Genomic DNA, 26,636 nt, shown 5'->3' on the forward strand with positions numbered 1-26,636 from the left:
ATTGTAACTTGTACTCAGTTAAGTGAAAATGCCCTAAACGAGATGGCGCTATACAGCTCCGTACATTTTGCGGTAACTCTAATTGTCAAAAGTTGTCGTTTGCCAATTCAGTGACCGCAAAACATATGGCGCAGTACAGTGTTTACGGGTATATTTTTTTCTTTTTTATTATGTTATCGCACTTGTGCGGTAATGCATGATAATCCAATCGAGTTAAGATTATAACTAATTGCTAATAATATGTATGGAGACGGAGCCTTCTTAAATTTTACAGCACGGACTGGAGGAAGAAGAAGAAGTGTGTTGAAAATTATTTTAAATCACAATGTTTACCGATAGTAAAATCAAAGATATCCTTGCCAAGTAGGTAACTTCTAACAATAAAATAGAAGTTAATTAAATGAACAATTGTTTACTTTCAGGTGTTCGGTGTCCCTCTAAGCGAGCTGCCGACGGGCGAGAGCAACATCCCGATAGTGGTGGACCGCCTCATAACTACCATCGAGATGACCGGCCTCTACACCGAGGGGCTCTACAGGAAAAGCGGACTCAGCTCCAAGGTACACGCTTATTTAATCGAATGTTAGGACAATTAGCTCCATGCGTGATTTTTAGGGTTCTGTAGCTAAATGGCAAAAAACGGAACCCTTATAGATTCGTCATGTCTGTCTGTCTGTCTGTCCGTCCGTCCGTATGTCACAGCCACTTTTCTCTGAAACTATAAGAATTATACTGTTGAAACTTGGTAAGTAGATGTATTCTGTGAACAGCATTAAGATTTTCACACAAAAATATAAAAAAACAATAAATTTTGGGGGCTCCCCATACGTGGAACTAAAACTCATTTTTTTTTTTCATCAAACCCATACGTGTGGTGTATCTATGGATAGGTCTTCAAAAATGATGTTGAGGTTTCTAATATCATTTTTTTCTAAACTGAATAGTTTGCGCGAGAGACACTTCCAAAGTGGTAAAATGTGTGTGTCCCCCCCCCCCCCCCCCCTGTAACTTCTAAAATAAGAGAATGATAAAACTGAAAAAAATATATGATGTACATTACCATGCAAACTTCCACTGAAAATTGGTTTGAACGAGATCTGGTTAGTAGTTTTTTTTAATACGTCATAAATCGTAAACCGCAATTTACCTTTCACTCACGTTTCGCATAAAAAATACATTGTTAAAATTATGTAATTTACGGAACCCTCGGTGCGCGAGTCCGACTCGCACTTGGCCGGTTTTTTTTAATTTTGGTAATCATAATTTATATCGCTTGGACACCGGAAAAAAAAATACTTTTGTAAACCATCACATTATTATATTAAAAAATAGTTGTTGAAAATTTTTGAGCGGTTGAAACGCTCATAATTTTTGGCGCGAATTCGAAGTAATTAGCTCCATGCATGAATTTATTTTTATTTTTGGATTCATAATTTATATCGTTGGAACACCGGAAATGATAAAAATACTTTTGTAAACCTTAACATTATTTTATTAAAAAATATTTAAAATGTTGAAAATTTTTGAGCGGTTGAAACGCTCATAATTTTTGGCGCGAATTCGACAGAGCGTGATGACGTCACACGTTGGGCGGCCCAACTGACATTTGCTACTAATAACACTAATCTGTCGAACGCGTGACGTCACGTGGCATTTCGAGCGTTTCGCTCGCTAGCTTTTCGCGGGCAAATTTTTGTACTTTTTATTTATAATTTTAAGTAATTAAATGGTAATTTAAAAACGGAAATGCATTTGTAACATGATATAACGGTAACAAACATCCGAATAAAACATATTTCGTTCAAATATAAACTTCATGCACGAGGCTAATTTAGTAGGTAATAAACAAGGTTATGATATGTAGGTGCGCGAGCTGCGGCGCCTGCTGGACGAGCGGCCCGAGGAGGGCGTGGAGCGGCTGGACCTGTACGCCGTGCACGTGCGCGCCTCCGTGCTCAAGGGCTTCTTCCGCGACCTGCCCGAGCCGCTGCTCACCTTCGACCTGTACGACGACTTCATCATCGCGGCCGACATCTCCGACCCCGCGGTATGTCACTAGATCACTTATTTAGCTTTGCCTTTTTTTCACCGACGGACAGAAAGAATAGGGTCGAGCCAGCGAGTCGTGTTACAAGCTATGTTTTAAAACTATAATAACGACATAATATTGTCTTCGGTTACCGCGATAGTTACTCATGAAATAAAACTCACCCACCCGTTGACCACGAACGCTGTAAAGGGTTCGAAACGTCGGGATGTATTATAAATTCAATATACGCGATATAATCCGTTTTCATAGTTTTATTTTATAATAACGACAATTTTTCCTGCCAAATAAGCGGCAAAATTTAAATTTGTTGACAGGCCTTTTTATTTACCGTCTTTCTATATCTTGACTCATCCCTCTGATCTGATTCTTTTCTGGAGATGTCTGGCTCAATAAGGTGGTGGAATAAAAGCCTAATTTTCAAACATGACTTAACAAACATCCAAGTGTGTTTACTCCCAACTCTTATTGAAGTATCTTTCTTTATAATCTAGTGTGTTGTATTTTTACAATAAGAATTTTTTTTTACAGGAACGAGTATCCAGTATATTTACGATTCTAAGGAAGCTACCCAAGCCCAATTTCGACCTGGTGGAGAGGCTAATATTCCACTTAGCGAGGGTAGCTTTAGGGGAAGAAAATAACAGGTAAACAATAGTTTCTTCCTAATAAAAATAGATAAACATTTGTGAAGGAAGAAGGAAGCTGCTTAATGTCGAGGAAAAACAACTTTTTTTCACTTATAGTTATTTAAATCAGTTATAGCATGTCTGTTGATGCAGAATGGGCCCCAACGCGCTGGCGATCGTGTTCGCGCCGTGCATCCTGCGCACGCACAAGGTGCAGCCCGCGCAGGACTCGCTGCACGACATCGCGCGCCAGACCGCCTGCCTCGAGGCCATCCTGTCCGACAAGATCCGCACCGTGAGTACACACACTCCACTGTACACGTACAGTACATGCAACTAAACGCGCCTACTAATACAATACGTCATAAACTTCCTGTAGGAGTGGCCAAGAACAACTCGAAAAAATTAACAATTAACCACGTCTTTCTATTAATATTACGGATTAAAATTGTTATAACATGTTAATTGAATTTTGAAATTTAAATTAGTAATTTTTTGGATCAAAATATTCAATTTGTTTTAGCTGTGTAAAAAATGCCTTATTATTATTATTAGGTATTTTATTAGAGAAATGTCGGCCTCAAGGGTCCTTGTTAGAGTCAGTTAAGGGTAGAGTATTTCAATATAATTCAGTATTTCAGTTATAAAACGTTGTGACCAAGATGGCGACAGATCCTACAGCGCCATTGCTTAGGAAGAGTTTGACTAGATTTTTTGACTTCTTAATTTAAGGAAATTGCGGCGTTCATGTTAAACAAGTGTAAACGTTTACAAGCGGCCCAAGTGCATGCTGCTCAGATGACTTTGACGCTGTTCACTCGCCACTGAAGCCGTAGCCGTAGCCGTACGTTTAGTTTTCCGGAATGACGGCAACTGATCGAACATTGTCAGGTCCGCGGCATGCTGCAAGACATCGCGACGCTGGACACGGCGTGCCACACGGCCACGGACCGGCTGTCGTCCCTGCGCAGCGCGCAGCCCGGGGAGCGCCGCGAGGAGCGCCTGCTGGTCGGACACATCTGCGAGATACAGAAGGAGAAGGCCATACTCACCTCCAACCTGCCTACGCTTATCAGGTAAGGCAGCTTTTGTCCGCCTCGTTTGCCTTTTCGACGCCATTTGTAATGAGGTGAACCGTAACTTTGTGTGTACCGCTCGTACGCCAGTTCGCGCGCTGCACTCCAGTCAAGGTATGAAATCCACCGAGTGTCCAAAATATGTACACCTTAACGTAAGAGTAATAAGGTCGTGTATACATATTTTTGGAGCTTTTCCTGTGTCGATATTTAATACCTTGACTGTACGAAATGCAGCCAAGCAGTTAGCAATCCTTTCGAAAATGGGTCGCGATTGGCACTTGGCACGCTAGCGGCGCATTCGCTAGACCTGGAAGCACAACTTGGCCCAAGTTATTCAGCAGATCAGGATTTCATTGAACATGAGCAAATTTTGTTGGAAGTTCTCGCTCATTCATTCGTGGCGTTCAAAAAGTTTAAAATAGAAATAGTTATTTTGGCCGTAAATATGAAAACTCATATTTAAAAGAAACAGAGTGGATAAGTGTTGGCATATTAACTGATGGCCGCTGACTATTTCAAGCTTTGTAAATAACCACAAGTAATATCAATATTTTTGCTTTTACAGGTTAAACATTACATACGTGTTTTTATACGTTTATCGTACTAGCGTTTATGTATAATATGCGATTGATCTGCGGATGCCTCATAAAATAATGATTATCGCCTCTAAACCCGTGTCGCTTCGTGTCGCCATTATCTTGCATGACAGCTCCGACTAGCTATACGCTGCTGCCAGCCCGCCTTATATAAGCTTTTAAGTCATAACAAAACCTCATCTTATATTTAAAAGAAAATCAAGCCTTTTATAGGCCTTAAATGATGCCTACTTTTTTTCAACAAATAAAATTTCTTACAGATATCTCTCTCAGAAATTAATCGGCATTTACTTTCCTAAACTTACTCAATTTTGCAATTCTACAAAGAAGGATTTGTTTACAGAAAATTGGCAAAGTCTACTGGCGTTATTCATATGCGCATTACAAGCCCGAATTAGCTAGAGTTAGACCAAGAAAAGTCGGCAACGATATTGATAGCATACACAGTGCAAGTGTTATTTATACGTCATAATTTCATAGAAGTTTGACGTTTAAAATAACACTTGCACTGTGTGTGCTATTAAAATCGTTGCAGACTTGTCTTGGTCTAACTCTACTATGAATCGTTTATATCATTTTGACTCATGTATTAAAAGGGGATAAAAGATAATTTAACTAATTCAGGCTCGTAAAGTTTTATGAATAAGGGGGTTATACACGTGCCCAGAGTTTATGGCGCGAGAGAGAAAGCGCTTTATGGCGCTATTGTTTCGTGGATGTACGGACGGACGGGGCCGTACTTACAGCGCCATCCACACCGGCATTTAATATAGAAGAACGATTGTTTTCTTACATTTTACAACACAACCCTTCTACAATCAGTTCGTATTAATCATACTTTCCCAGTAAAGTTCAGTAGCAGAAAATTTTTGTTGTACCGAAGTTCTTGGTCCCTTTCATTTTCTAATCTCAATGGGCCAAATAAAATACACGTTTATCTTCTAAAGTTAGAAAATTGGCTTACATTGTAACTAACTGTAAGCCTTGCAGTGTTATAAAGGCGACACCTTTCCTAAATGCGACTAATTTCAGGACTATTTGGGAATGCGATCCCGAACCCTCTCACGTGCTCGGCGCCACGTCTATCCCCGTCTGCTGTTACCGAAGATTGTCCTCGCAGGATTCCTCCGAGTGTCTAGTCGTTCAGAAGTCACCGACCAAATATATCGACGAAGGTTCCTCCGGTTAGACTGGACAGTCTGTCCGAAGACGTCGACCGAATATATCGACGAACTAACATAAACTGTCTCATGTAATATCCCAATTGAATTTTACGCGGCGAGGCATTCACGGCATCTGAGGCTTTTTCCGATTGATCGTATACGTACAGATTCGCTAGTACTTTTATCTTGTTACTTATACCTAAGTATATGGAATTACGAGAAATCATTTACATTAGTTAATACATTTTGAAATGTATATTTAGGTAACAACTTTTTTAATCATAGACATAGTTTTAAATTATTCCTATTATTTATTTGAAACCGTTCTAATTAATGCAAAAACTTATGAGTGTGTCGTATTATCGACACACTCATTGGTTTGTTTTGGTACCAGCGGCGATGAAGCTAGAAGCAATGAAATATTTTCTCGCTCAAGCAATTAACGTGTAGATACCGTGTAGTGTACACAAAATAAATATGTATTATAACCACTGATCGCTAGATGTTTACACAGCGAGCAAGTAACGTATGCGGAGTGAAATCTGGGCAAGAAATTGTGGTCACTCTAGAAGAGCACCATCGCGAAACTGTATGTAATTTCTCCAGTACTATTTTCCTATGGCCGAAAGGGAAGATAGTTGAACTTTTTGTGGAAGCAGGTTAGAGGTGAAGGTATAGGCATCGGCAAACATTCAAGAAGAGAAGGTCACCGTCTCCAAAAATAAAAAGCTTTGAAAATGTGGGTACGTCATACCGACAAGAATGTACAAAAACAACTGTTTTTGCGTAATGGAATTTATGGGGGACTAATCATGTCACTTAAAATGGAAATTTATGGCAAGGTTACTATTATTTTTAGATCACCAATGGACCAACGGACGAGAATGTGAAATATGTTGAGCATACGTAGTTTCCTACAAAAGTTTTCCTAAGGATGATAAAATTTTAACTAAAAAAATGCCAACATTTGTGTTTTCGACACAGTACCACAACTTCCGTTAAAAATCTCGCATTTGAATAAACTTTATCTTACATTTAACTTAATCTTGTTAAATACATTATTAAAATACATGAAGATTTATGAAAAATAAGCATGTTGTTTTTATTTAATACGACATTTAATTTTGTCCATATTTCACTCCGCATATACGTTACCTAGGGATGAAGAAACCACTCGCCCAACGCTAGACGCTACTCGCTGATCGCCGTCGGTTGGATACGTGCCTTACGTCAGGTGTATAGTAGACATTATTTAAAATGTCCGGTTCTGTTATAAAATTACAGGATTTTGAATCTTCTATTAAGGTTGATAAAGTCGCTTTTTGCACTTTGATGCAATTCGTACATTAGATAATCTGAAGTATATGTTTTATTGTTTGGTGAACGCACGGTGACGTGTTTTGTGTGATGTATGCAGGGCGACGTCGGACGACGACCTGCTGTCGGCCACGGAGCAGGACGGCGAGTTCGGCAGCACGGACGACCTGAGCGGGCTGGCGGCGGCGGCGCGCTCGCAGCGCCTGCTGCACCGCCAGCTCTCCTCCGACGACCCCATCATGGTGTAGCAGCGGCGCCCCGGTGCAAGGTGTGCCGGCGTCTGTCCGACTCCGGACTCAGTCCGTGCTGCACGTGAGATTACCCAACTCTCAGCTAGATGCACATGAGCGTCGTAATACCGCCTCTTGCCCGCGCGTGCCGCTTTTATGACAAATAAATAGTGAACCTGCCGCTACAACGAGAGGCGAGAGCTGCCGGGTTACTTTTAGGTAAATATTTAGAAAACTACTTATTTGAAGAACGACAGGACACTGACCTCTCTATTGTATTGAGAATGTACTTCTTAATGTCCGGCGACCTTAATGTCGTTACATTGCAATGACAAAAAAACTGTTCTTCCTATTGGTTATTATATTATTCTATAAAATGGGGTGACTTTACAAAAGACCGCAATACTTGATAGAGACAAATTAGATCTGCTTTAGAAAATTATTATTATTAATCCACTGGATCAATTTGAATAAGAAGTTTATTGGTAAAAATTTACTTTACTGGTGCTGAAAAAAAAATTGTGTCCTAATATTAATTGTATCAGTCAGCCCATTTTATGGTAAAATTAGTATCAAGCTCTATAAGAATAACCCTAAAAAAGGATGGAGCTATAAAACTATTCTGAAAACTCGAGTTTTCAAGCTACTCGCCATTATAAACTTGTTTTAGGGGCTTTATGGTGCAAAAAGCAATCTTTTCTTTAGTTGTAGGGGTTGACGCCCAAAAGTCTGAAAGTTTGAAATGAAGCCTATTAGGAGGTTGTGTACAAAACTCATCCGACCAGTTGCATCGATATTCTTGCCGTGGTACCTTACGCTATGGTAAGGAGATGTGTTAGTCATTAGTGTTGATGTTTACTCGTACGGTGAAATGTGATCATTGTGTCTTTATTACGTTAATGTTCAAAGGCCGTTCAGGTCCTGAACGGACACGCCATTTTCGTTCCTCGGTTTGTTATTGTTGACATGAGAATGTCTTCATGTTTGGTTCTGTTATTCCTACAAGATGTTGATGTTTCCCTCGTTATTGAAGTTACTATATTCTTGCCAGTAGTCGAGCCACGAGCAGTCACGACCGTGGCCGAAGGCAATCTAGACGAGTACTTAAATAGTTATAGTGATCTCATACAATAATTTAAAAGTGTATGGTACAACTTTAACATTCCGATGTGCATTGACCACACGCGAAACATTCCAAATTTTACATATTAAAGATTTGAGGCGAAATGTGTCCTTCCAGATAACTAAGTGGAAGAAAACGAATTAATAGTTTGTCTCCGGCCGGCAGCGAGCTGAGCTCTGCGGTGAACGTTCTTGAGTAATTCCTTTTTTTTTACAAATCTGTTTCAGAACTTTAAACATGCATTGAGGGTTTTGTTCTTCAAAATCGTTGCCAGATTTGAAGAACAAACACACTAAAACAACAAATACTAATAAAAAAAATGAAAAACCATTTTTAAAACGCCGAGTTCACTCGCGTCGTCGACTGCCCTTGTGTCGCTGCGACTGCATTAGAAAGAGCTTACTCGGGGCGGTGCACACGTCGTCCTGCGCGTGTCCCAATAATAATTATGAAAAGTATTTTTCATACAAATTTTATCTTTGCACCGACATTATATTTTAAGATATATTTTCTGTCTGTACATATGTAAACCTTTATCGATTAGCAATATTGATTTATAGTTCGATGCGAGTATGTTGGGAAATGTTAAATTGAGATTTTTCTTTATTTAGGCGATAGTATTTCGATTGTGATTTAAATTCCGCAATCGTTAGAAGAAATAACTATTTTTATCAAATATTACAATCACTATATTTTTCCACTCTAAAACTTTTTTTAACTGTGCTGTTTCCATTTTTAACATGATCATGCTTAATTATATTAGCCGTTTTATTTTTTCTATACTTCCGCCATGACATATGCAGTCAGGTTGCCATATACGACTACACAAACAGATTACAATAACTAGTAAATGTACCTACTTCGCTTTATACTTTTAATTTGGCTTCATTATCTAAAGACTGTCTATTAATAAGCTATTGAATTTACTATTAAGTCACAAATGTTTTACCTGCTTTCTTATATTACTTAGTCAACTATTATACAACGAATATCTAAGAAATTTATCATTTAACTATATTTATATATTCATGTTGTACCTTTGACAGAGACAAGGACAAGGTATGTCGCTCAATTATATTCAGGATGGCGCTTTTTATTAAGTTTAATTTGCATCGGTAATACAACGTTTATTATGCCATAATATCCGAAGAATCAATAAGAATCTCAAAAGGGCAATGACTTATTTATAAATTAGTACAAATTTATTCTTCAGACACTTGTTATGTTAAAAATTAAGTGCAAAGCATTGGGGTTCTACGTTGCCACTGCCAGGGCGACGCCGACGAAATTGCGTGTATTTTCTGTGCCTTTTATATTTTGTGAGAATTGCAATCATTGGCGTGTGTTTTATTGTTGGTGCTTGCTGTGGTGTCGATACTCCCAGTAAAATTCTATTTTATCGCTACCCTGTTATTATGTTTCATTTCTAGGTATTTTGTAGGATTCCCCAATTTTCAAAGTACCTTGAGCAATGGGAACATACTCTACTCATAGGTCATTTTAACATAAGTTATGCGTTTTGTATAGAGTTTAACTGTACGATTAAAACCTATGGACACTTTAGAAGTGTGTGTAAATTAAGTTTCTTTTAGCATTTTATAATTATGTAAATATTTTTATTCGTTTTAAAACGATTTTAGCAAAGTACCACATTTTATCTAAGAAACTGCTAAAACTCTTTATTACGTAAACAATTTAGTTTCTAAAAGTGCCTATCAATTTTATTGTTTCATAATTATGTATATGCCCTTCAGGTGCCTATAAAAAAAATAGCAAAATGAAATTTTTATCAGAATATAGTAATTAACGAATGTATTGAGGTGGCCTGTTTGGAGGCGTTACGTTACGTCGTTGTTGATCCTGTTACTGTTGCTGTGGTACTACGTATGGTATGGCCTGTCAATCAATGTCTACTACCAACTTATCATGTACACTATCATGTCTAATGTAAATTTAACACGCTTTGGCCATTCTATCGTGTCTATCGCTTGCGGCAAATAGCATTCTATATATTTAAACAAATATTTGACATGATATTACTTTGATATTTTACCAATTACTAAATATGATCTAGAGATGTTTGTTTAGTATGATTAGTGTGCTAAGGACCAATACTATGCCGTTCAAGTTTGGTTAGATCATATATCTGTATGCTATTTGACTGTGAACACCCTATGTAATTGTTAATCTTGTAATATACTAATAACATGTATATTGTTCAATTTATTGTTAGGGATCCTATAATGTGTCAATATAATGAAATGTAACCAAAATGTTATACTGTATACAAACTATGAAAAAATAAAAATTGCTGTGGAATCACATGTTTTATTCAGTATCCAAAATTATAAGGTCCTAATGTTTAATACGTATTTGCCAAGGCAAAATTCCAACAGGACATAGGGACCAATTGTAATTTGTGGAAGCTCTTTGCCAAATACCTGTTTGAAACTCTTCTTCGCAAACTGTTGTATTCTCCAATATCTCTTCCTCACATATTTCCATGCAGTCAGAGTCTGGATCCTGACCCTGAGCTACTATTCTGCTAGTTTGACTTGATTGCAAGTCTTCAATGGTGTATACTTTAATTGAATGTGCGGGACCAGACTCTGGTGTTGAGATTATTTTAGCTAAATTACAAATTTTTTCAATATTTATTTTGGAAACACTTGGCTCCACCAAATCAAGTAGGGGTTTAATAAAGTAAATCAGATATGGGTTGTATGCTGATATGATAGGTTGAATGAATTTTATATCCATCCATTCACTGGGAACACCTTTGTGGACGTCCAACAACAGTCCGCTTCGTTTCTCATTTGGGAACCAATGTTTATATAAGAGTTTCAACTCATTCCTCTTCTTATTTCTGGTTTGATCAGGATCAGATCTGAAAGTGAAAATAGCTTTGTTTTAAATAGTAAACATACAAGTGGATTTTAGTGATATACCTCTTGTATACATTGTTTATATAAAACCATCAAACAAAATCAATTTATTTGGTTACAATAAATACTCAACTTGTACTTACATGAAACCATGGAATACACCTAAACATGGTAAATTGATAATATTTCAAAATGAAAGAATTTACTTACCCTTTTATTTTATGACTGAATAACACAGATTTTTTCAGTGCTTGTAAAGTTTCTGAAACCCACAGAGCAGCAAGCTTGCGTTTTTCACTATCATTTTCTTCATTAGTAAATTTAATTAAATCTTGGACAAAGTCCATTAGCAAATCATTTGTTTGTAAGAATGTCAGCAATACTTCAAAACACTGAACATACTGAAAACTGAGCTTGCCTTTGACATAAAAATCAGTTTCACACAAATAATGTAACAGGTCGGAAGAAAGGAATAGTGAATCCTCACTAGTCAAAGCTTTGTTCACTAAAGCAGGTGTATTTTTAGATTTTAGCAGCCTCTTAGCATTGATATTTAGAGTGTTTACTAAAGACACAATAGATACAGTTTTGAGGTTGGAAAAGTCCATACTATTAGCAAATAAATCCTGTGCATCATTTATTATTGCTTCCCTCATATTGTTGTCAGCAATTTCACTTACATTCTTTATTTTACAACTGGGGCTTGCACATATGCTCAATGTGGTACAGAAATTAATTAGAACTGATATTTTATTTTCATCTGTACTATTTATTTCCTTATGGCCAGATACAAAATCTTTTATATAATCTCTATGCTTTGACCAATAATTATTGTTTAACCATTCCAGGCCTATTAATGATGCTTCTCTGAGTATCTCAAGTGATGGTAGAACATTATTATGTGCAGTGTCATGTCTCAAATCTATGATCCAATCTGGAACATCAGAAACTTTAGCCGCCTGATGTAAACTCGCGCCTTTGGCTATTTCTGCATCAAGCATGTGATTTACAAACCGCATCATTGCAGTGGCATATGCCAAGCGAAGCAATTTTTCATTTACTTGTGTAGAATCCTGAATGTGAACTTCCAGTAGACCAAGGGTAGACTCGATGCCAGCCGGGAGAGAGGGGCATCTAGCTTTCCACACTAATAATATTTCAAGTGCTTCTTGTTTACTTTTTAACGAGGGCGAAGAATAAATCTTTTCATACACCTCAAACCACTCTTTGCTTTTAAACCAGGGTACAATTTGACAAGACTGACTCATTTTTATTAAACTTAGATTATATGTAATTAATAGCAATCCAATCTTTTGAGATGCTTTTGAGCAAATGACCATAGATTTTGAGGTTATCTTATCTTCCTCTGTCATTTATTTTTATGTCAAATAGGGTACGTTCAGAAACCTTTGCGATAAACGTTTCAGGGCGTTTGAAAATAATTTTTTCAACACACTTGCTCAAAACGACGTTTTTATTCCACCGATTTTTGGCTCATAATCCTAGATATTAAACACGCGTGCTCTTTTAGTGTATTATTCCACTCGTGCTTTTTCATTATATTATCCGACTGAGTTAAGAAGGTAACTGATTGCTAATAATATGCACGGAAAGGGAGCCTTCTTTAATTGGTCAGACTGGCGGGCACCGGCGTGCCCGACCGCCCGCACGCCGCGCCGCCCGCGGCCGGGGCGAGGGGCGGCCGGCAGTACGAGTATGACAGATGAAACACAATACTAACTGTTTTAACTATTAAAATTTGATTAATATAAGTTTCTTTTTTTTCTCGCAAGTGTGTTGAAAAACGTCGTATGAAACGCGTGTGCATTGGTCATTACACACATTGGCTTTCTTATTGCGCGCTCGCTTACAGCTCGCGCGCACAATATGGCCTCCTGTGTAATGACCAACTTAGCACACTTGTATCATAATGTACTATTGAATAATAACCCTGACCCATGAATAATCGTCCCATAGAAAATTTTTGAACACACGTTGTCCTCTGGTTTTGTATGAAATTAAAAAATATGCATTTTCTCCTTCGTTACCGGTTTATTGGAGAACGTAGAAATATTTGATGTGTTTAATAGATGAGATCAGTTAAATTTAAAGGTCTAATTAGAACACTTCGTTGTTATTATTATGAATCAAAAATCGTCTTGTAAGTTGTATGTGTTGTGATATCGCAAAACAAAGTGTTATAAAAATTGATTTCGTTATCTCTCACTTGCATATTTGAGCGATAGAGGTAGAGAGCGAAATTTCGGATTCGCGTTTCCCAGTAGGTCCTCTGCAAACAAACCGCCTTGATGCATCATGATGTTTGATTTGCAAATTATTCTGTGCAATAGTATTTTGTCATCGGTATATTTCTCTAAAACTTCCTTGAAAAATGAATATAATAAAATAAAGAAAGGTACAGTATGTATAAGTTACTCTATGGTTTACTAAAAAGGCCAGTTGCTGCACTGGTGGCAGAACATTGCAGTAATATCGACGACCGGTCTGGCCCAGTGGGTAGTGACCCTCCATGTGAAGCCGATGGTCCTGGGTTTGAATCCCGGTGAGGGCATTTATTTGTGTGATGAGCACAGATATTTGTTCCTGAGTCATGGGTGATTTCTATGTATTTAAGTATTTATTATTTATATATTATATATATCGTTGTCTGAGTACCCATAACACAAGCCTCCTTGGGCTTACCGTGGGACTTGGTCAATTTATGTAAGAATGTCCCTAGAAAAAAAAACCCCTATTGAATTGAATTCTCTATGGCTAAGGAAATCTGCCAATGTCATTGGCCAAAGCCCATAGAAATCTCCTGTTTTGTTCATGATTTCATGATATTCTGAGCCCCTAATATCCTTCTAGGAACGGGTCAAGGCACGTAGATGAGAAAATAAAAACGCAGTCCATAAGAATTATATTTTTTTATTAAAAAATCGATTCCAAAGCAAATTCATGTTTCAATTCGCATGCAGTTAAAATGCAACATCCAAATGTATATGATATTAAGGCATGTGGCGCTCTCGAGCGTACGGCATCAACAGTTTCATTTTCGGCATCGATAAATCATTTACACGGATCGGTTAAGTAACTACTAGGACGACAGCTTAATTTTCAACTGTACAGCTTATAAATAAATACCTACATACTTCAATTGGTACTTTTTCAATATCTACCAAACAGTGAGTAATTAATTACACTTAGGCTACGATGTTGTTGGCACAACAATAACAAATTGATCTCTTAAATTTTAAATGAATGTGGCGTTTTCACTGCTTGCGGAATTGGACAGTTCAGTTTAAATGCACATTTTACTAAGTTTTCGGACACAGACGACAATTAAATATCATTTGAAAACATTAAGCTCTTAAGGGAAATCAACAGACAAAACATGTAACAATGTTCAATGAAATTAGTAGAAAACAACAAATTCAAAAAGCCGATTCGAGGAATTATCATCGAGGTTATAGAAGGTATCGTGACACTACGACTAATATTGTTCTAATGGATTGATTGCGAACGGTCAACGGGACCGGAACTAATGAAACGATACAGAACGATCGGGAGTGCTGCGGAACTGAACTAGGTCGTCTAACACGTAAACAAATATTACGAAATACTACGCTTTCCGATATAAAAGAGTAATCTTAGCACGTACATAATAAATATCTATCAATATATACTCTCGATCAACAAATATAATTTAATATAGGTAATAATATAATACGAAATTTAACTCTAGTAACGTTATCACAATATGAGTCGCGACGACATTATGCCGTCTATTTAAAAAATTATGGTTCGTTCGTAACCCTCTCAGTATTTACAAACTTTACTCTCGATATTATATTGTACATTTCGTCTTTTTAAGGAAATCACGGCCGCCCCGGGCCGAATAAATATTAAAGTACAAAAGGGGCCCTCGGCCCCGAGATCGCACGGGTCGTGTACACGTACGCACAGTGTACACGTACAGTCCGCTACGCTACGCTCACACACACGGGCACTAGCGAACTACAGTCCTGCGGGTCGGCGGCGGCGGCGCTCATAAGTCGACGGAGTCGAGGTCCTGCTTGGGTGCCCTCGGGCTGGGGGGTGTGCCGGGGGAGGCGGGCGAGGAGGGCGTGGCGGGGGAGGCGAGGGAGGCGGGGGAGGCGGGCGGCGTGCCGGGCCGCGCGCTGAACTTGCCGGGCAGCGCGGCCAGCGCGTGCAGCGCCGCGTCCGCGTGCGGGATGCGCCGCATGATCTTGCCTGACGTGATGAGACGCCCGAAGCCCTCCTGCACAATACAATTTAAGTCCGTATTAGTAAAGAGTAAATACCCATATGGGCGGGCATTTTCAGCATCATGCTGACGCCAAAACCGTTTGCCACATTATTTAGAAAAATATATATATTAAAGATTTATAAGGTATATTTAATATTATTAGAATAGTTTATTTAAATTAGGTTAGTTTATATTCTGTACCTACTTTTTTGTGGCAATAAAGCATTTTTCATTTCATTTCATTTAAATAATAAAAAATGTATTCGCTCCGGGATATTTTTTTGATGTTTTTATTTCCTCCTGATGTTATTATTGTATGTGCGTGACATACAGTACTGACAGTGGTTCAACCCTGGAAACTATCTGGTTGTCACGCTAGCGCCGTAGCGCCGCTCTCTATTTTTCTTACTATTTGATATTTATCATATTAAGCTATTTACAGAAGTCAAATACAGAGTGTATATTATTATTATACTTGACATAAAAAAAACCGGCCAAGGGCGTTGCAAGGGTTCATTACACAATTTAAACAATGTATTTTTATGTGAAACGTGAGTGAAATGTCTTTAAAAAACCCGTAGGGGTCGGATCAAAAACTAAGTTATTAAGTCCGACTCACGCTTGACTGCACATTTCTAATAGGTTTTCCTGTAATCTATAGGTAAAGATCTATTTAGTGTATTTTTTTCAAAATTTTAGACCAAGTAGTTTCGGAGATAAAGGGGGGGGGGGATTTTAGTATGTAAAATGGTTCGAACGGTATTTTATTATAGGCCAATGAAAATTTGGTCCTAAATGCGTGTAATCCGAATTTGCTTGTAGATCGAAAACGGTACGTCAGCCGAAAAAATTGTTCTAATTATGATAAAAATTGAAAAATGAGGATCCGTAAGGTACCTTAATATATTAATTACGAAAGTCAGTTGTAAAAAATGGCCGCCATTTTGAATTTCTTTATGAATGTTAAAAATCCGAAAACGTCTTTTCACCAGTAGTACTTACTTAATTACAAAAAAGTTTACTCTGTGATCACAGTTTGAAGTTACTTTAGGTCCGTGCACGGGTACTCGTAGAATGTAGTAAATGATTTAAAATGCTTGTATAATAGATGAATGTGGTGCGGGATGTGTATGTGTATGTGTACCTGGTGCGCGAAGGCGTACCCGGAGCGCATGGAGCGGCGCACGCGGCGCGCGGACGGCGTGCGCGGCGCGGGCGCGGCCTCCCGCCAGCGCTGCCGCGCGCGCAGCCGCTCCGCCAGCGTGGGCCGCGTCGTCGCCCAAGCCAGCCGCCACGACACCACCGGCACCATCAGGATTATCATCTGCGGCCACACACACACACACACGCACACGTTAACATTCGTCTCGAGGGTCGTTGCCAAAATGCACTTTCAACAAGTAAAAATGTATCCAAATGACAGATGCGACAATAAGTGACGCGTTCGTTTCCATATTACGATTGACGTTTTCTACAAATGATAGTCACTTGGCTTTAGTACTCATTTTTAACCACTTCTATGATCGAAAGAAGCCGAAAAACTAACCTAAATTTACGTGCAATACAAACAATTGAGGAGCGGAAATATAATATATTCATGCCGTGATTCATATGTTATCGACTAATTTCATAAAAATTACTCCGCAAGGAGAGAGATCATATTTCAATTTCTGCACATTATCCGACAATATCTATGTAACGGGACTGCTTTATATATATAATACTAGCTTTTGCCCGCGATTTCATCTGCGTGGAGTTAGTAATTTGGATAACTTATTTTTTATCCAATCTGCTTTTTATCGATTCCCCATGCAAATTCCACCCCCCTTTTCATCCTCTGTAGGGATGACTTCAGACATAAAAACTATCCTATGTCCTTCCCCGGGACTCAAACTATACCTATGCCAAATTTAAACTAAATCCGTGTAGCGGTTTAACCGTGAAGAGGTAACCGACACACACACACACACTTCACAGACAGACAGACACACTTTCACATATATAATATATAGGTAAATATGGATATATTTATAGTTTGACAGTGCTTACAGTAAGCACAGCCGTGAACCAGAAGGTGGCCTGCGTGAGCGCGACCGTGAGCGAGCCGACGTAGGGCCCGCCGATGGCGTAGTTGTAGAAGTAGTCGAGCACGAAGTACGACACCAGCGAGCCCCAGATCGTGACGTGGTTGCACACCGTCCAGTACGTCGTGTCCAGGGCGATCTAACGATCAACGAAATTATTACAACGGAAAATAATCGTACACTAATCGACGTAATTCCTAACAACTATTTTCATAAACTGCAGTGATAATAGTACATTATTGTCGAGGTTCGGAAGTAGCTACTTGCTGGCTGAGGATATATAGCGAGAGCGAGAGCGATAGATAGCACACCTGTATTCGTGTGTCCCGCGAAAAAAATCTCAAAATGATACAAAACCTAAGAACATCCTACTAAAAGTTATATTAAGTGAAAGTTAAGTGACGAATTAATAAAAAAACATTAAAATTATTTCTAAAATATGCATTAACAGTTCTTAAATCAGTGTTTAAAGTGCCCCAACGAATGTGATACATTTGAAACCTAACAAACGACAAACTTCACCGTCTCGCCATTGGTCCATCATACGTCTGTCCCGCTTCTACTAAAAGGAAACCTGCCGCCGATATCTTCCCTCCTTCGCGCTGATTGGCTGAAAGGTAACTAAACCATAGCAAGATGAAGTGCCTTGTTTGCGATCTTGAAATTAAATATGCTAGCGAAATGATAAAATGCACAGCATGCGGAAAGCACTGTCACCAATCTTGCCTGAACATGACGTCTGCATTTTATATGGCAAACCATTTCCAACTAAAAAAAACCTGGCTCTGTGAATTGTGCAATAACGTGACCCGCAGGCCAAAATATGATAATACACCAATTCGAAAACCTGCTGCACCAAATCTGAACGACACTACAATGTCAGTCGATGACCCCGTACACGACCGTACGGATGCTAGCCCAGGACCCCAGGACTCTCTACAAACCCCACCTAATGCGTATTCTAGCAAGGAGAGCCCTATTACCCTCGAGAGCATTAGTAACCTGCTAGACTTTAAACTAAGGGAAAACAACCAGTCAATACTCAGCGATCTCAAAAATACAATACAGCTCGAGATAAATAAAACGATTGCCGACCTAATGACAGATATCACCTCACGCACTAACCAAATAACTACGGAGCAAACTAGCATAAAAAACAGCATAGAAATCATAGACAGTAAAATAAAACTCCTAGAAAAGAACAACACTACACTACAAAAAGAACTAAGCCACCTGGATCATAAAATAACTCATAAATCGCAGGATACCTACGAAAATAACAGTAAAATACTAGTTATTCACGGACTACCTGAATATCGAGACGAACACGAAGTTGACCTTGAGAGCCGTATAATATACCTATGCCACGACGTCTTGGGCGTTGATCTAACTGGGTACATAGAAGATATCTCTAGAATAGGAAAAAATACCAGGACCACTAGACCACTGAAAATTGAATTAATTAGTAAAAGAATGGCAAAATATATCCTAAAAAATTCACGACAATTTAAGAACACTGGCATATCTATCTCTGAGTACTTAACCGGAAAGTCACTAGAACAAAGGAAGCTTCTAATATCGAATTTACGATTAGCTCGACAAAACGGTCATCACGCTGTTATCCGGGACAACATGCTCGTAGTGGACGGGAAGATCACCGACCTAGAACCGCAACAGCCGCCAGAACAACAGTCACAAAATGTAAACGAGACCTATCCCTCGACCAGTACCCACGAAGACTCCAATTCGGCTTGCTCACAAAACGGCACTATTCCTAACACTCCCGGCCTAGATACCGGTAACGAGCAAAATAACTATTCATTTCGCAACAACACCGCCGCACACAAACAATCATATCACTAACGTTAATATATTGTATCAAAATATGCAAAGTCTAAGCAATAAAATACCGTTACTCGAGTCACTACTAGAATGCGATAATAGCCACCAGTACGAAGCACTTTGCATTTCCGAGTCTTGGCTGTCGAAAGAAAAAAGTGAGACCATTAACATCGGAGGATACGTCCTCGCATCATCATACTGCAGAGCGAACTACGCGGGCGGAGGCGCTTGCATACTACTTCGGGACGACATGCTGTACGAGGAGCGAAAGGATATTGTGGATTACTCGGTTGAATACGTCATTGAAATCGCTGCCGTAGAACTTATTAAATTAAATGCAATCATTATTGTAATATATTGGAACAATAAAAATGTTGATACTTTCTATACACAGCTGAAATCGGTCTTAGAACACTTAAGTAAACAATATAATAAGAAATCAGTTATTCTAGGAGGCGATTTTAACACTAATGTATTAGAAAATAATAAAAGTTCTTCAACTCTAATAAACTTAATGCTAGAGTACAACCTCACACAACACATTAAAGAACCGACACGAGTGACAAACACCTCGTCAACTTGTTTAGACTTGATTTTCACTAACTTTAAAAATAAATATTTAAATACGCGCGTCTATGACTTCGGATTTTCTGACCACAAAGGCACTCTTCTACATACAGAGATTACGGATAATAATAAAAAAAAAGGATTTTAAGGCCTGGAAAATATATAAGCGGTTGTTTAATACGGATAATATATCAAAATTCAAGTCAGAGCTACAAAAAATAGATTGGAACCAAAAACTACATCCAGATAATGACGTTAACGTAAATTATCTCACCTTCGAAAGTACATTAAAGGAAACCTTAAACAAATGCATTCCAAAAAAATTAACCACAATAAAATCAAACAATAAAAGAAAATGGCTTTCTAAAGGGATCAAATTATCATGCAAGCACAAAAGAATCTTAAAAACTTTAGTTACTTATACAAAAAATCCAATTCTTACAAAACACTACAAGCAATATGCAAAATTACTAAAACGCGCCATTTTACAATCCAAAAGGAATCAATATATAACATCATTATTAAACTCCGAGAACGTATCTATAGCTATGTGGAAAATAATTAAGGAACGCACAAACAAAGTCACCAAACGACCACAACACAACATTGAACTAGCGATCCATACTAATCTTACGTCTGACCCGAAACAAGTAGCAAACGCGTTCAATGCATTTTTTTGCATCCGTCGGGCGAGTCACCGGAGGGGAGGAGCCGCGCGGGCGGCCGGGTCCACGCACACTCAACACCATGTACTTGCGACCGGTCGAGCCGCACGAAATAAAGGCGATCATACGAAACTTGAAAAATAAAAGTAGTTACGGCATTGACGAATTACCGCCTAAATTAATTAAAAGCTGTGCTGATGAATTAACCTTAGCGTATTATTTGCTTGTAAATCAGTCGTTTTCTGATGGAATATTCCCAGATCAACTAAAAACTTCTATTATTAAGCCGATCCATAAAAAAGGTGCTAAGTCAGATCCCAACAATTACAGGCCTATTGCTCTACTACCGACTTCGTCAAAGATCTTCGAACTAGCTATGTGCACACGCCTGAACTCATTCTGCGAAAAATACTCCATTTTTAATGAAAGCCAGAACGGTTTCCGACAAAACCGCTCAACTGTACTGGCCACCTATAAATATATACAAGAAGCGCTAAATATTATAAATGATAGAAAATACGCGGTCGGTATTTTATTAGATATGACGAAAGCCTACGATCGAGTACAATATAAAATTCTCCTAGACAAGCTACACGAAATAGGTATAAGAGGTACAGCGCATAAATGGTTCACTCCGTACTTAGAGAACCGTAAACAATACGTCGAGATACAATACCTAGACCACAAAACTGGAATGATCGACAATATTAAATCGGACTTCCAATCAGTCAAGCATTCCATTCCCCAAGGATCGTGTATCGGATGCTTATTATTTTAAATATATATAAACAATCTTCCTAGTAATCTGGATGACCTATGTGTACTCTTCGCGGACGATATTTCGATTTTGACGTCTTGTCAGAACGACGAAAATTTACAAAATAACATAACTAATACACTGACAAAACTGACAGACTGGTTGACTGACCATAATTTGGATATAAATTTTTCAAAAACCAAAATTATGCAATTTAGACCATACCAAAAAGACGCGTTGGATATAAATTACTCATTTAACGGACAAACAATAGAATGTGTAGATACATTCACCCTCCTTGGTTTAAATATTGATACGCACATTAATTGGAAATCACATATCCAAAAATTAGCCAGTAAACTTTCGACATTCTTATATGCTCTAAGAGAATTAAAACGATCAACGAACTTCGAATGCGCTCTAGCGGCTTACTACGCATACGCCTTTTCGTGGCTTAATTACGGGATAATCCTTTGGGGAAACAGTACAGATATAGAAGAAATATTCGTATTACAAAAAAAATGCATACGAACACTGGCTAATATTAAGGTACCAGACAGTTGTAGACCCTATTTTGTTCAATATAAAATCCTGACATTAACATCAATCTACATATTCGAGATTTGTAAGTTCGTTAGGAAATATCCACATTTTTTTCCAAAATTTGCCGACCATCCTCGACGATATGAAAGTAGATACAAGCACAACCTGGCACCACCCGAACGTTCAGTACTACACCTACACAAAACAAGCCCAAAAATGATGGCCATTAAAATATATAACAAACTCGGCGACGATATTAAACTTCAGACATCAGATAAACATTTTAACAAACTGTTGAAGAACTTATTAGTTAACAAATGCTACTATAAATTGAATGATTTCTTGGAAGATAAAAATGATCACGAATGTTACTAGTTTTAATTGAATTTAATGTTAAGGTTAATGATCACGAATGGTATTATTTTAAATGGAATTTAATGTTAATTGTTAATTATTAGTTTTAATTATTACCCACATTATTATTTTTATTCGATTTATTTTTTACCAATTCTTATTAAACATTGCATGACATACAAATTCTTAATCTTGACATTCTTGACATAACTATTAAATAAACAAATATTATACATATACCCTACATTTTCAATGTTAAATTTAATTGTTAATAATATCTCCAAGACATTAATAAATTTGTTGCAATATAATTTTAAATTACAATGTCTTAACCATTGTCATAAGACCAAGTTTATATAATGATTACATTAATACTAATACCTAGCATACTTTAGATTTAAGACTATTGCTGTGCCCTACCAGGGTCCATGTGAAACCCACTATGTATGTACCACCAAATGTAAACCATGGATGCAATAAATAAATTATGAATTATGAATTATGGATTCGTTTTAAACGGACGACCTTGGGAGTCCGTTTAATTGAATCCGAAGCCAGCAAGTAGCCTTCCAGCCGAGTCATATATAGTGCTTTTCTCAAAAATGACGCAATGAATACAAATATACTAGAAATATTTTACAGAAGCAACATTCTTATGTATATATTTTCACAGAAAAAAGTAAAAAGATTTGCTTTGCCGCCGTTTTTTTTTTTATATTAAATATGGAAGTGTATTTTTCTGCTGAAAATACGCCAACCTATTTGAGACACCTAAATAGTCGCGGTACTAACATTATAATAATAAGTACTGATCATCTGTTTGGCTGTTTAATGGACCTATGCCTTCATTTGATATGGTCACTTCAACTTTTAAAAAGTTTGGAACTCGACAAATAATGGAATTTGTATGCAACATTGCAGTCCCGAAATCGAGACTGCAATGTTTTTAACTTTTTAATTTTTTGACTGACCATAAACTACGCACTTCGCGACCTACTTTTTAACCGGCAACGTCGACTTTATCGTCCATTTTTGAGAAAACATAATTTGAGTGACAAGGAGTGACGAAGAATAGTATTTTTTTATATCAAAGCGGCGTTCATGCGGCGTTCCTGGGTCTATGACATGGACCACAGAACAGATTACAATCGCTTTCGTAAGATATGATGCGCGAACTTTGACATTGGGTATTCGAAAGGCCCCTAGGAAACCACCGGAACGTTGAAAAAGTAAGTCGATTAATTTTACAATATCTTCTTCGCGTTATCCCGGCATTTTGCCACGGCTAATGGAAGCCTGGGTTCCGCTTGACAACTAACCCCAAGAATTGACGTAGGCACTAGTTCTTACGAAAGCGACTGCCATCTGACCTTCCAACCCAGAGGGGAAATTAATCTAGGCCTTATTGGGAATAGTCCGGTTTCCTCACGATGTTTTCTTTCACCTAAAATCAAATGATATTTCGTACATAAGTTCCGAAAAACTTATTGTTACGAGCCGGGGTTTGAACCCGCGACCTCCGGATTGAAAGTCGCACGCTCTTACCGCTAGGCCACCAGCGCTTATTTTATTAATCTTACAATAGGGTATTTGACAACATTAAAAATATATAACGAATTGCTGTCATCCTGAAAGATAATAAACTAATAAAGTATATTTCACTATATTTGAATGTAAATTATGTTTATTTTTTTAAAAATAAACGAAAGAAAATTTAATATTTTTTGAAATTTCATCAGGGACGTGAACGCTCTGTGATTGGTCAACGCTCGGATGACGTCACACGCGGGTAAAAATTCTTGCTTGCCTTGAGTGTTTTAACTGTTTTATTTGTATTTAGTTAATTTTAGTTATTGTTCCACAGTTTTCTGATATATTCCTATTTATCCGTATATCTAGTAGCACAATATTCATAAGAATCTCAAAATGGAGCCGAAATATGTGAAAGCTGATAGCGCAACCTACCAGACAGACGCATCAATGGTTACACTTTTCTTCAAAGATAATCCGGATTACTATGCTGCGGAACATAGAAATGTAAAAACATTTCGATTTCGATGATACGAATACGACGACGATATATATATATAGAATACGATGACGAGAATAATATCTCCATACTGCACTTTAGTTTGAAAGAAAAAGTATGCTACTAACTACCTACTAATGCTGAAAGAGCTATGTTATGAGGTTATGTAGTAATACATTAAATACCTAGATCTTGTTTCGTTAAATAACAAAATCCGCTGCTTTAATTACCATATTTATTTACAGTTAAATATTACTTACATCGAAGTGGTCTTCACACATAAAAACATTTATATGCGCTAAAATGCTCTTTGGGTCTCTTCGCGCTAGTTTTACACATTTTTCTTTTTTTGGGATTCGTTGAAATGAAAACAAACGATTTGTCTGGATTTTTTATAGGCGTACTTAAACATTGCGGCACTATACACCATTTATATACCATTTTACAGTGAAATAATGAATTCAATGCACATAAACCATAAGATTAACTAAGGTCATTGACTGAGTTTACTTGCGCGTGACGTCACACGTGTCACGTGATTAGCCCCTTTGCAAAAACAGCGTTTAAGGCGCGTTCAAAATAAATAAACTTTAACATTGTTTTTTTATATTTAATACAGGAAATTTCACGGAAATATCAATGTAGTGTAATTATTAAGTCATAAACAATAAATTAAAACCATTTTCAAAAATTAGTCAAATAGCCTATATGGTATGGGTACACCTTCTCACCTGCGTAGTGTTGTCTATGATCAGTATCGTCGCTACGACGCTTCCCAACAGCATGTGGTCGGAGAGGATCTTGCCGTCGGGCGCCAGTCCATCCTTGTAAGTACCTGCGGCGGCAAACCACTATTAGAAATATGTAATGGAAAAAACATTCTACCTATATACCCCATTATTTTACAGATTAGAAATTTTATAACCTCAAAAGTAGTGTGGTGCACTGAATTATAGTGTCGTTTACATGTTATTATACCGCAATATTAGGTATCATAGGAACACTTGCTAGCATTTTAGAAGAAAAAGTGAATTACCACTACTTTTGAGGTTACAAAAATTCTAATCTTAATAAAACCGGACTATAATCTGTATCACAATACCACACGTGATTTTCATTTTCATCAGGCTTAATCTGGCCTTGGTTTTAATTGTCTCTCCCGTAGAGCGTTTTCACATTGTCCGATCCGATATCGGATGTCGGAAGCAAGTAAAATGTAAGATATATGTGTTTCTCTGTATTTATTTATGCATTTAATAAATCATTATTACTAAGAAACGATAAATAACGCAAAAGAAGCGGACTAAATGCCAATGGCACTCTCCTGCAGCTGTTTTTGTCATAGGCGCCTTCCGACATCCGATATCGGAAAGGCGCTTACGATCAATTCAGCCATATCGGAGCCCCCCGTCAGCTATCGGACCGCTAATATTTGTTTGTGTGCGTATGTGTGTAAGCATAACGCTTGTTGTAGGATCCTACATCCGATATCGGATCGGACAATGTGAAAACACTTACTCTCCGATATGTCCAACTTTTAGAATAAACATAGTTGTTTGAAGTTTAATAGCCTTTCTCGACTCCTACCATAGGGGATGAGAAACAGCACGAGCGAGGTGAAGCAGCCGTGCAGCGTGGACTTGATGAACTCTGTCTTGTTGAACAGCTGGGAGGTGTGTCCGGGCACGTACAGCTTGGGGAACTGCAGCGACGTCGCGTCCGACACGTCCTGCTCGAACACGCCCAGCGCGAGCACGGGCAGCGACGTGTAGAACAGGTTGTACACTGAGATGAACATCTCGTCGAATACCGTCTGTAAATTAGTACTTCGGTTACTAACGATGTATTGTAACGTTGTATAAAGAGCGGACCCTTAGGGGGTTAGAGTTAGCCCGTGTTAGTAACCGTAAAGCCCTTTATAGGACACACTCAGATATTATAATTAAAGTGTAATTGTAAGTAAGTGTAATGTTAAATTGTTAATAATGAATTGATTATGGTTTCGTTATAATAGTTTAGTTAGACTAGAATAAGTATTTTTATTTGCATGTCTTTATTGACAAAGCATGTGAAACTCAATACCTCTGTTGTAATCAGGGATCGTTACCGGTATAACTTAAAATCAAAATATCACGTAGCATTCGAAATATTTCTTTGATATTGTAGTATGGTATTTAGGTAAGGACAAGAGTTATCAGATCACCTAAATGAAATGGAAAAATATACATAAACAACCGAGATACCGAAATTGAATATTTAATTTGGTTAATTTGTATGAAAAATATACTGGTATTCGATCCCTGGTTGTAATACCTTTGTACTGACCATGTTTTAAGCAGATGATTTTCAAAAATTACCACCTTATAACATCATCTTCTTGTATTTTTTCTTATTCAGATTTTTTTGGACTTTCTAGAGGTGATGAGTCTTTAATATCGTGTATTTTTTATCTG

The 26,636-nt window shown here is 37.8% G+C and overlaps 3 protein-coding genes across 3 annotated transcripts in view; 1 reads left to right on the top strand and 2 right to left on the bottom strand.

Annotated features, from left to right (window-relative positions):
- The window catches only part of LOC134749099 (unconventional myosin-IXb-like), a 53,249-nt gene extending 42,746 nt beyond the window's left edge, over positions 1 to 10,503 (top strand). The window contains 6 exon segments of the mRNA XM_063684003.1: positions 423 to 560; positions 1,865 to 2,047; positions 2,579 to 2,694; positions 2,830 to 2,971; positions 3,568 to 3,752; positions 6,932 to 10,503. Coding sequence (XP_063540073.1) covers positions 423 to 560; positions 1,865 to 2,047; positions 2,579 to 2,694; positions 2,830 to 2,971; positions 3,568 to 3,752; positions 6,932 to 7,079 — 912 coding nt within the window. The 3' untranslated portion in view covers positions 7,080 to 10,503.
- Positions 10,493 to 12,406, bottom strand: LOC134748720 (uncharacterized). The gene is made up of 2 exons (XM_063683493.1): positions 11,280 to 12,406; positions 10,493 to 11,071 (listed from the first exon to the last, which is right to left on the bottom strand). The coding sequence occupies exons 1-2, from the start codon at positions 12,335 to 12,337 to the stop codon at positions 10,540 to 10,542; spliced, it is 1,590 nt and encodes a 529-aa protein (XP_063539563.1). The 5' UTR covers positions 12,338 to 12,406; the 3' UTR covers positions 10,493 to 10,539.
- Positions 12,407 to 13,984: 1,578 nt separating this feature from the next.
- LOC134748772 (probable phospholipid-transporting ATPase IM) overlaps positions 13,985 to 26,636 on the bottom strand; it is a 62,175-nt gene continuing 49,523 nt past the window's right edge. The window contains exons 22-26 of the mRNA XM_063683551.1: positions 25,771 to 25,996; positions 24,915 to 25,018; positions 17,392 to 17,565; positions 16,487 to 16,666; positions 13,985 to 15,354 (exon numbers count right to left, since the gene is read on the bottom strand). Coding sequence (XP_063539621.1) covers positions 15,121 to 15,354; positions 16,487 to 16,666; positions 17,392 to 17,565; positions 24,915 to 25,018; positions 25,771 to 25,996 — 918 coding nt within the window. The 3' untranslated portion in view covers positions 13,985 to 15,120. The remainder of the gene's footprint in view (positions 15,355 to 16,486; positions 16,667 to 17,391; positions 17,566 to 24,914; positions 25,019 to 25,770; positions 25,997 to 26,636) is intronic.

The sequence above is a fragment of the Cydia strobilella genome, chromosome 17, assembly GCF_947568885.1.
Source record: "Cydia strobilella chromosome 17, ilCydStro3.1, whole genome shotgun sequence".
NCBI classification, from domain to species: domain Eukaryota; kingdom Metazoa; phylum Arthropoda; class Insecta; order Lepidoptera; family Tortricidae; genus Cydia; species Cydia strobilella.